Source organism: Durio zibethinus, chromosome 22 (assembly GCF_047325235.1).
Source record: "Durio zibethinus cultivar Kanyao isolate XHJ-2024 chromosome 22, ASM4732523v1, whole genome shotgun sequence".
In the NCBI taxonomy this organism is placed as follows: domain Eukaryota; kingdom Viridiplantae; phylum Streptophyta; class Magnoliopsida; order Malvales; family Malvaceae; genus Durio; species Durio zibethinus.
Genome location: NC_143183.1, coordinates 19,710,812 through 19,722,850, shown reverse-complemented (window position 1 = coordinate 19,722,850; position 12,039 = coordinate 19,710,812). Strand labels below are relative to the sequence as shown.

The following is a 12,039-nucleotide window of genomic DNA, read 5'->3' as shown; positions in this document are numbered from 1 at the left end:
ATCCTCTTCTTTTTTTTTATCTTTTTATTTTTTTCATCTATTTGTGATATCTCTCACCCATCAATCTCTAAAGCAATGTAGCAAGATCCTATTGTTTCATCACGAGCATGCCTTAACCCAACATATGATCATTCAATCGAGTACTCACATTTGATCTAAATAGATTTTTAAAAGTTGTAATGTAGGCTATGGTGAGGGGTCATGAAAGAAATAGGTAAAATAAGCTCAAAACATGTGTTTAAAGAGTTCAAAACTAAAGGATCATTCATCATTTGATGCAACTTGGCATTTTGTCCCATTCCACATCATTTCACTATTATTTCTTTTTCATCCATCTCATTCCTCACAAAATGATTCTCATTACTTTGGCCCAATTCATTTGTGGCATTCATTTTTCTTTCTTTTTTTTTTTGCTTTTTATCTTTAAGACTTTTTTATGATCTTTTGCCTCTCTTCTCTTTTCAAAAACTACCCCTCATTATGGAAGGTGATCCTTGGTTAGGGTTCTTTAGAAAAAGAAATCATAATAAGTTCAAAGAGGTAGCAATGAATGGTCTTTCAAATGGTAAAAGAAAGATGGCCATTTTTTATCTCAGATATGAATGCTTTCTTTGAAAATCATTTATTAAACAAAAACAAGCTCATGGATCTTATAAATGATTGCACATCTTTAAGAAATATTTATTTCGTATCTACCAATAGCTTATTTTTTTTGCTCAAATAATCTCCTTAGATCAATGTGAATGAATTTTCAAAATTAAATCCCAAAATTACTATTATCATCATTTAAACATTCGTCATTTGAAATTTGAGAATGAGAATAAAAGGACATGAAATAAAATATGAAATAATGGCTGGATAAAAGAGAAAATATAATAAAATATATTATCTTATCTTTTATTAAATTGATAACAAATAAAATCTTATTACATAAAAAAAATCTTAACATTACTTTAAAAAAAATTTTAAAATAATAAACAACTTACAATCCGCCTTAACATCATTCTAAAAAATTATGCCCCTGAATCAAGACTCAACGTTCTTTCATCAACGCCTTATGATGGCCTCAAGTTCTTTAACGTGTCTGACACATCTTTGGGCGTTGAATTGACGTTGGTACGTCTCGATTTTCCACCAAAAGGGCGTCATCAATATCTCAAAATTCTTGATTCACGCAATGGTTTGGCAGCTGTAGCCCTGAATGACAAACGTTTCTCTATTTGGAATCCATCAACTGCAGACTAAAAGGAGCTGCCAGAACCTTGTCTTTCAGGCCGATACCTATTGACGTTTTGTTGGTTTTGGGTACGACTCATCCTCTAACGATTACAAATTATTTTTTCGACTTTCACCGACGAGCTGAAATTTTTTTCACTGAGAAAAAACTCATGGAGAATAATTGAAAAGCTTCCTGAAAGGCTTGATATTTTTTACACTAAAGGGTCTTGTGCTTTTATCAATGGAGCTTTCCATTGGCCATTTGATCGGAGTGATATGCTATTTAGTCCAGAATCTCATGAAATCACTACTTTTGATTTAAACAGAAGATATTCAATAGTCTGCCAATACCCCATGCTCTGCTACCACCACTATTAGCTTGGGGGTTCTTGAAGATAAACTTTGCATTAATTATTCTAACACTATTTTGCCTGCTTTTGAATTGTGGGTATATGGAGTCTTGGACTAAATTCAGTAAATTGTTTAGGATAAATTATCTTTATTTCCTTGGGTCCTTGTACATTTTGGAAACATCTGTTCTATATATAAAGGAATGTTTCGAGAAATTGATGTGGAATGATGCCGAATAAGACGACCTCAAAAGATTTCAGGTTTATAAGAATCGGCAATGGCCATGTGAAGCTATTGCTTACATGGAGAATCTGCTTTGACCTAATTTTTATTGTAGCTTTACTGTCTGATGAGACGCACAATGGCGACATAGTTAAGTGGTAGGAAGAGGAAGAATATATGTTACTCTTTTAGCACTATCTGAGTTTGGTTCTTTTGTTTCTTTGTCCTTTCTGTTAGGTAAATGTAACTTTATTAACCAGAAATTTGCTTAACTAGATTTTTATTGCTAAGCTCGGAATACGTGCAAATCCATGCTTTGCAAAGTCATAAGTTGGCTATGGTGAAGAAGCCATGATCTACTGTAAATGCCTACAACTCAGGCATGTAGTAACTTTAAGAAATATTGAGGAAAAGCTGCAATTAGTAATGAGGTTCTCTTAAAAACCTAAGTGATGCACTAGTCACTGAATTTTTTAGATCAGTAAAACTTTGCCTACAGAAAAACACAGAGGTTGAAAGCAGCCAGTATTTACCCTTCTCTCCATAAGTCTGTCAAAGGCGGAAACAGGTTCCAACCAAAGGATTAATAGAAGAGAGTATCAGCTAAAATGACTTGCATAAAATCATAACGAAAAGGAGACTGTAAGGCTAAATTATAATTATATCTTAACGACGGATACCATACCGGGAAGGTCTAGCATTCAAATCCTTAAACTTCCTGTCTAAACAAAATAAAAACGAAATTGAACAGTACAATTTGTATTTTATTATCATTTTCTGCATCATGTGTCAACCATATGAACTCAGCATTTCCACAACATATGTAGCAACAGGGACACATTAAGGACAAGAACATGAAATATGTATTCTATGGAACAGAGCTCACAAATAAGTAAAAGTACAATAAGTTGCATGAATTTAAAAGTACAGAACATAATAGGAAAAGATTCAACAAGTTTATCATCTTTAGTCTATCATCTGTATTCCACTCCTACAGTAGCCATTGGGTGACACCAGGCTTTCCAAGTACGTATCTGCTTCAAAACCATCCCCCTCAGGAATGCCATGAACTACTAAGTACCTATAACTGTCATCTCCCAAGTTGTACAACAACAGTTTTCCATCAACCTCCAGCAGCACTTCTCCATTCTGTGCCAAACACAATGACTTCATGCATATGTATGCGATACTGAGGGTCAATTTAGTCCATGATTCACCCACACCATACTTGGTCATCACCCAAAAGTCATCATGCAGCTGATTGCGGCTATGAAGCATACAGAGGCATCCATTAAGAACCCCCACCACAAATTCAAAGCTAGTATCAACAAAGTCAGGAGCTGGCATATCCGAAAATACCTCTTCTTCTAAACTAAAAGCAGCAACCACACACTCATAATCGGCCCCATCTCCACGACTGGCCATCCAGTGAATAGCCCCATTCATAAGCACTCCAGATTCATACACATTATCATCAAATGGGAAACTCCCAACCTTCCTCCAAGAATCAGTTCTTAATGAATAAACACACACAGGTCCACACCCTAGTTTCACCACCTTATAATCATCATTAACAAAATCAAAACCAAAGCCATAAACACTTAAACCATTAGGAGCAAAACCGGAAGGCAGGTCTGGGATTCTCTTCGATTCTCTAGTGGAAGGATTAAACAAAAAAAGGGTATCTTCATCTGGGGCAATACAAACCAACCCATTACAAGAACCCAATATATCAACCCAATTCCTTGGATTCACACAACATGGCAAATTTAGCTTCACCATTACAGGAAATTCATCATCTTCACTTCTTTCACAATAAAAATAACCATCTTTAGTAGAATCTAATAGCTCAGTCAATCCATTTGGCTGGTCTTTCAAAGGATAATCAAGCTCTGAAGCTACCAAAATTTCACTAAAGCTACCATCTTTACCAATTGATTCATATTCAAGAGAGTATAAATTATGCGAGGAAATGATTACTCTTTTTCTTTGAGAATAAAAGTAATCATTTTTAATGGTTTGTTTGAGGTGGGCTTTGGCTAACAGGGGATCTGATATAAGAGAAAGCCAAAGTTTGGAAACACACCTGAACTGGAAAAGAGATTTGATGGGTAATCTTGAAAGGATTTCCACTATGATTTCTTGGGGAAGAATCGGAATTTCAGCTTCTTCTTCTTCAGCTGGTGGTATCTGCTGCACTATTCTTTCTTTTTTCATATCTCTTTTCGAAAGAAACAATTTTGATGGAAATATTGAAAACCCAAAAGGGAAAAAGATTCAAAAAGACAGATGAAATGAATAATAACAGAAGAAACAAGGAGAGCAGTTGGATTTTAGCCGCCTTCTTTCTTGCAAAATTTTGAGTCAACTTGACATCCGATCGAGTTAACTCACCCCAGCCCCACCCTTTTATTTGTTTTTATTATTTTGATGAGAGGGCCCTGTCCCTCGTAATGAAATTGTTAAATTTGTCTTTACAACTCAGACGTATAATCATTTTCAATTTTGTCCCTCTTTTATTTCACATGTTAAAACTTATTCTTGTAAGATTGAAGTTTTTCATTCTGTTCCATTTAACCCAATTCAATTTTGTTCCAGTTTGTTCTTTCATTTCTTAATTCTTAATAAATTAATTAAAATTACCCAATATACTTCACTGGGGAAATTTTGACTTTTTGATAAAAATTTAATCCTTAAAATAATTTTATTATATATAACTTCAAAATCCTATCATAATTTTTTTCAACATTAATATTTATTTTTGGGATAATATTATAAATTATTCCTGAATTATAATAAAAAATTTAATATGATACTTAAATTTTAAAAATTTTAATATAATATATGATTTATAGATTTATTAATTAATATAATATTTAAAAAATTATTTATACATTATGTATTATCCTTTAAAATTAATTATATTAATAAGAATAAATATCATATTATATAATAAATTTATAATTTAAATATTACATTAAATATTTTTAAATTTAAATATTACATTAAATATTTTATCATAATTTAAAACGCATTAATAACATTAACTCTTTTTCTTCCTTCTTCGATTAAAATTTTCCTTCAAATAATATATCATGGTTAATGTCAGAAATTAAATTACTAAATCAACTGTATTTTACATGAAAATTAATCAATCAAAATGACTTAAGGTGCCTTTGGATTTCATTGGACTCAATTACAATTAGAGTTTGCGCCAATCTCACTATAGTGGTGAGTTTAATTATTATGGTGGTGAAATTAAAATTTATAATGAAATATTTATTTAGATGTAAATACTGTAATTATGGTAAGATGAATTGTAATAAGATAAAAAAAATTATTAAAAATATTAAATTAAAATTTATATATAATAAAAATTTTAAATTATTTGACATTTATAAAATTAATAAATGATTAAAAATTATTTTTATGTCAAATAATATTATTTTTAAAATTGATAATAATATATTTATATCAATTAAAATTTAATAAAATAATATTAAACAAGTAAAATATAAAACATTAATTAATTTAAAAACAAATGCAAAATAAAAAAAAAATAATGGTATTATACCAAACAGTCCAGTTCAGTGGCTCACTGGACCATTTTTTACCGGTGTAGAATTATTGTTCCAATGCAGTGGAAGAGCTCAATCACACTGTACTGATAAACATCCAAACGAAATGAAATGGTGCAATTGCACAAAAAAAAAGTAAAAATTCTCCTTGCACTGATGCTGCAAGTGAATCCAAATAAAGCCTAATTTTGGTTCAATGGCCAACCGAGCTTTCATTTGTGTTTTTTTTTTCTTTTTTATCCTTTAGTTTTTATTTTAAATACAAAATCACCCCTATAATTTAATTCTTTTCTTTTCTTTTAATTTTTATTTAAAATTTTTTAAATAATTTTAGATTAATAATAAAGAATATTATTTGATATATTATTATTGTTATTAATTTTTAATTATTTATTAATTTTATCAATACTAAATAATTTAAAACTTTTATTATATATAACATTTATCTATTTACTTAAGTGGAGGATATTACGCCTTGAACCTAGGTCATCTCACAATGTTGAAGCTCCTCATGCCATCTCAGTTAAGTTCCATTGGCTGTGATCCATCATCTTAATATCTCAACATGATAAAAATTTATAATTGAAAGAGTTTATAATTGAAATTATAAGAAAAAAAATTTAAAAATTAAGATTTTATAATAGTACAATTAAGGGTTTATAATGGTATAGTAGGTAGCATAAAACCCTTAATTTATAGAAACTTACGATATCACCTGAAACCAATCCCTATCATCGTTTTGTCTATGGTTTTGGGTACGATTCATCCTCCGACGATTTCAAATTGTTTTCCGTGTTGGATACACGCGTACAGGGTTTACCAATGAAAGCTGAAATTTTTTCATTGAGAAAAAATTCATAGAGAATCGTTGAAAACCCTCTTTGCGTTCATACTAGAGCTTATGACCGTGATGGAGTTTTAAGGTCCTTCTCTTTTGTCTATGGAGCTTTACATTGGATATTATGGTCGAATCCTATGACAAACAGGAGCCTATTTCTTGATATCCTTGCTTTTGATTTACAGACAGAAAAATTCAATCGTCCAGTGCCTACACCGCCTGCTTATATGTCTACTTTAGTGGCTATGACTATAGGTCTTTCACTACATTCCAAGACATCGGAAGTAACTGTTATTGGGTCTTTAAGGCCTTGTGCATTTCAGAAGCAATGTTTTATATATGAATCAACCTTGCAATAAACTAATGAAGTATGAAGATGAATTAAAAATTATCAAAGGATTTCGCTTTTGCAAATTTCAACAACGGTATGAAGCTATTTCTTATATGGAGTGTTTCTATATATATGGAGTGTTTCCACATTATAATCAAACCATGATAATATAAAATAAACAACTCAAATCTCAAATCTTTAGAATGTGATCGGATTTTATTATAGTTTAGTGTCAAACAAGTCTTATAAAATTAAAAAAAAAAAAGGGTTAAATATAAAAATAGTCTTTAAACAATATATTTTCTATTAGTTTGATAATTAAATAAATAAAATTATCATATTGGTATCTGAACTTTTATTGCGTTTTCACATTGGTACCTCAGACTAATGCAATTAATCAACTTTGTCGATGTGGTATGAACATCCAATAAATGCTACATGTGTCAAAAAAATATAATCAATGTCACATCATCAATACCATGTCATCATTAAAATTTAAAAAAAAAAATTTAAAAGTTATAAAAAATTTATAAAAATTCTAAAGTTTCTAAGAACTTTTTAAAAAAACTTTAAAATAATTTTAAAATATTCTAATATTTTTTAAAAAAATTTCAAAAAATCTTAAAATATCCAAAATTTTCCGAAGAAATTTTTAAAAAAATTCAAAAAAATGAAGATTTTATTAAAAATAAATTTTTTAAAAATTCAAAAAAAATCACAAAAATTTTAAAATACTTTAAATAAACAAATCTTAAATTTTTTGAAAAAATATAAAAAATTGTAAATTTTTTTTAAATGTGAAATTTTTTCATTTTCGAATCTTAAATTTAGTTTTTATATATTTTTTGAATTTTCAAAAAAAATTTTGAAATTTTTTGGATTTTTTAAAAGTATTTAAGTATTTTTATTTTTTTTAAGATTTTTTTTAATTTTTTAGAAGGTTTTAGATTTTTTAAATTATTAAATTTTTCAAAAAATTTTAATAATTTTTAGAATTTTTTAAAAGGTTTTTATTTTTTTTAATTTTTTATATTTTTTAAATTTTCAAAATTTTTAAAAAAGTTTTAGATTTTTTTTTAATTTTCATGTTTCTAAGTCTTTGTATTTTTTTATGGAAATTTAATTTTTATGAAAATTTGAAGTTTTTTGAATTTTTTGGATTTTTTATTAAAGTTTTCAAATTTGTTTGAATTTATAAAATTATCTTAATTTTTCTAATTTTAAAATATTTTATATTTTTTCATTTTTCATAATTTAAAAAAATTAATTTTTTTTAAATTTAAAATTTTTTCATAATTTTTAAATTTTTTTGAAAACTTGTTAGAATTTCTTTAAATTTTTCATTATTTCTTAAGAATTTTTTTATAAATATTTTGAAAAAAATTTTGGAATTTTTAGAATTTAAAAAAAAAATTTAGAATTTTTTAGTTATTTTTAGAAATTTTTTTGAATGTTTAAGTTTTTTAAAACGTTAAAACTTTTTTAGAACTTTTTAAGAATTTTTTTATAAAAAAATTAGAATTTTAGAATTTTTTAAAAATTTTTAAAATTTTTTGAACTTTTCTATTTATGTTGATATGTCATTGATAGTGTGATGTGTATACGTATCAATATCTTATTAGATATTCATGTCATATCTGTAAAGTTGATTATTGATATTAATCTCAGATATCAACATTATAACAGAATGAAAGTCAAAGTATTAAACTAATAATTTTATTTTTTAGATATCAAACTATAAAAATTATTAGTTTAGAGATAATTTTTATACTTAACCAAGAAAAAAAAAAAAACTCAAATCTTTAGAATCCGACCGGAGTTGGTCTTAGCCCATATGAGCTTTGTTCGAATTGGTTGAGATTATGTCAATTTTAATACATTTTCCTTCCATTATATCCTTAGCTCCGAAGTAGTTTCTTTTTAGCCACCTACAAAGTGCATGCCACCAAATAGTAATGCTATTTGCCCAAAGGAATAAACCTTCTCCATTTGATATCTTTAGCAGCCAACCATGAACTTTTAACTTCATTTTGGTACCGCTCCCAAATTTCTTCGAGTTGTGAAGCTGATAACAGATCGACTCTTCCATAATTCTAAGTACCATTGCCAAAAAAAACTTCTGATGGTGATTCCCCAAAATTGTCTTCTTTTGTAAAGCTAGCACCATCTAATTCTTAATTAGTTTAATTGTTCAAGTAATATTAAAGGTGTGTTCGATAATCTATATTTCTATATTATATATAAAAAAGATGAATTTCAAAAGTGTAAATAGTGAATGATATATATATATATATATATATATATATATCCTTGATAATTTATTTTAATAATTTTTTCATAAATTATTCATCCCTTTATTATAATCTACATAATTAATAAATACATATTTTATTATTTATTCATTTATTTATAAAACAAATAATATTTTTATTAATAATATATATATGATAGATAACTATATAAATTAATTAAATTAAACTTGAGTTCAATGCATATACAATTAGGAAAAAAATGCTGATTACATCAACAACCTCAATTTAATTGAAGAACCCTAAGTTTTAATCATACTAAAATTAATTCTCTTTAAAGAAGTTGAAAACTAATAGTTCCTGACCTCAAATAATTCTTATTTTCTTTACTTTTTTTAAGTGATAGAGTCACTATGAAATTCTATTTGCACATATTCTTTTCAAGCCGAAATTAAAAACAAAGAGACTCAAATTAAAAAAAATTAAAATTTTAAATTTGAATTTGAGACTAATTGGCATTGAAATATTAATTCCTTATAAATTCATATAATTCTAGGTTATTAATCAAACTGAAGAAAACATGGCAAAGCCTAATAACCATATTCCTCAAGATATCACAGATCAGATACTTCCATACTTGCCAGTGAAGTCCCTGATTAGATTCAAGTGCGCGTCCAAGTCATGGAGGTCTTTGATCAGTAGCCCTCCTTTCACCAGAAACCACTTCGAAAGAGCATCTTCCCAAGACCCTAAAATCATTGCTCAGAAGATTCTCATCGTATCACTCCCTTGTGGACTCAAGTCCTTAGACTTGGAAAAATCTTTATTTGACGATGAAGATGCAATGATAAGCCTTCGTTTTCCACCAATCGAACCTTGTAATCGTGTTAAAATTCTGGGTTCATGCAATGGTTTGGTGTGCTTAAACCTCGACAATGATGCCAGGCATTTCTTTTTGTGGAACCCTTCGACCGGAACTCCAAGGAGTTACCAGAGTGTAATGTTATTCCAAATAATTCGCATTTTTTTAGTACTTATACTGGTTCTGGTTTTGGTTATGATTCATCCTCTAATGATTACAAGCTGGTGCTTGAGATTGATAGAAGACTTGTGATTTTTTCACTGGCGAAAAGTTCATGGAGCATGAGACAAGATAGATGGTGGCCTCGTTCAGCAATTGGAAAAGGGGTGTATAGCAATGGAGCTCTCCATTGGCATATTTTTAATGGAATCATTTCGTTTGATCTAAAGACGTATATATTTGGTTATGTCCGAAAGCCCGATGCTAAGCTGTTCCGCCATAAATGGAGGTTATTTGAAGCTGAAAAAATATTTTGTGGAAGTTGCATGGACAAGTTCAAGAACTCCTTGGATTTTGAGTTATGGATGATGAAGAAAGATGGCGTGGAGGGATATTGGACTAAGGTCCTTACCTTTCAACATTTTTATGACTTCTATTGTTTCTTCATTAACTTCTTGAACAAGAATTATTCAGATGGCAAGGATGATTTTGTGACAGAAAATAGTAAAGATATAATCAGGTGTGAGGGTGAAGGAGGAATAGTAAAAAAAATAAGGATTCACAGTTGTCCAAAACAGTATGAATCCAAGAGCCCCAAGAATTCTCCATACTTCTGTGATGCAATTGCATACGAGGAGACTCTAGTTTGGCCGAATGATCTGTCTAATAATTTCTCATAAGGTAAAGGTGGAAGAATACATTATGACTTGTAAGGTATATTTTCTCAATCTTTTTCCCTTTTGAACAAAATTCACTTTTACTTCTCTATTTCATGTGCAGCCTGCAGGTTGCAATGTTTGCTTATTTTTAGCATTTAGCATGCAATTGCTGCGTCATTATACATCCAGATAAAAGTTTTAAACTTGTTCGGTTGAAGTTAGATCTAGCGATTCGTGTATTCTTATTTGTTTATTTTGTGTTAACATTTAGATTGAATCACTTAGCCAATCAATATTCCTAGGAGGATGATATATGGTATCTAGTTTCTTAAATGTTGTTCACTAAACTTTCAAGTGATATTGATGAGTGAACAACGATTGATTACTCAGCATATAAATTCTTTTTCCTTATTAATATTAGAGAATGATGGTGGTTTAAAACAGGTCTCATCCTTTAAACTGTTGCGCCTGAAGCAATAATCACAACAATATAGAAGTAATAGACAACAATCAATAATCAAATACGCAGGAAAAATAAAGCTCACCAAGATTTACATGAAAAACCCTTCAGTGTAGAGGGAAAAAACCACAGGCCGCCAGAAAAAATCTTCACTATCAAATAATAGTTATACAAAGTTCTTCTCTAGCTAAAACTAGAGCTAATCAACAACTAGAGAAACAATTGGAGAAATCTCACCAAATAAGTGACTCAACAAATACACCCTAGATTTGTTCCTAGAGAGCTTCAAACCCGATCTTCACCGTTCAGAATGTAGAACTCTGAATCATAAACCTCCTGACAAGGTTTCAACTCAATTGGACCACGGATCGACTTCCGTTCAACCAACTCTCCCTTCTCATTTTTCTCTCTCTGCTTTTCCTGGCTTTTCTTCTTTCTCTGCTTGGTTTTCGACACACACATAAAACAACCCCACCTCTTTTTTATTAAGTAGCTAGGGCTCTGTGTAAAATAAAAGATCAAGGCCCATGGCCTTTACTTGGTCCAAAACCACTTACATGGGACTGGACCCCATTTTCCTAACAATCTCCCCCTCCAGCCCCATTAGGAGGAGATTCATCACCATAGCAGTTTCATTTGGAATTTACCTTGGCCAGGGAACTCATGCCGGTCAAGTTACTACAAAGCTCAAGCTTTTCCTTGGGAAGTATCTTAGTCAACATATCTGCTACATTCTTATCAGTATGGACTTTCTTCAATAACATCTGCTGTTCTTCAATCACTGAACGTAACCAATGATATCTAACATCAATGTGCTTTGTTCTAGCATGGTACATGGTATTCTTACTCAAATCTAAAGCACTCTGGCTATCACAAAATACCACATACTCTTTCTGATTCAACCCCAATTCAAGAAGAAAACGTTTCATCCAAAGCATTTCTTTACATGCTTCAGTTGCTGCAATATACTCAGCTTCTGTAGTTGACAAAGTAACACACTTCTGCAACTTAGACTGCCAAGATACAGCTTCTCCTGCAAAAGTGAACAAATATCCTGAAGTAGATTTCCTACCATCAAGATCGCCTGCCATGTCAACATCAGTAAACCCTTC

General features: G+C 29.7%; 1 protein-coding gene and 1 pseudogene across 2 annotated transcripts; one reads left to right on the top strand and one right to left on the bottom strand.

Moving 5' to 3' along the window:
- Window positions 1-2,525: 2,525 nt before the first annotated feature.
- Window positions 2,526-4,229, bottom strand: LOC111306780 (F-box/kelch-repeat protein At3g06240 pseudogene; annotated as a pseudogene). Its single transcript, XR_016332112.1, has one exon. The product of XR_016332112.1 is annotated as an F-box/kelch-repeat protein At3g06240 pseudogene (transcript).
- Window positions 4,230-9,367: 5,138 nt separating this feature from the next.
- Window positions 9,368-10,488, top strand: LOC111307154 (F-box/kelch-repeat protein At3g23880-like). Its single transcript, XM_022905174.1, has 2 exons — window positions 9,368-9,732; window positions 9,819-10,488. The coding sequence occupies exons 1-2, from the start codon at window positions 9,368-9,370 to the stop codon at window positions 10,486-10,488; spliced, it is 1,035 nt and encodes a 344-aa protein (XP_022760909.1).
- Window positions 10,489-12,039: the final 1,551 nt, after the last annotated feature.

Bases quoted from the DNA above. Each gene is read 5' to 3' on its own strand.
- LOC111307154 (XM_022905174.1), top strand. From the start codon at position 9,368: ATGGCAAAGCCTAATAACCATATTCCTCAAGATATCACAGATCAGATA. The intron at 9,733-9,818 runs GCATTTCTTTTT...GCATTTTTTTAG, and splicing joins AACCTCGACAATGATGCCAG to TACTTATACTGGTTCTGGTT.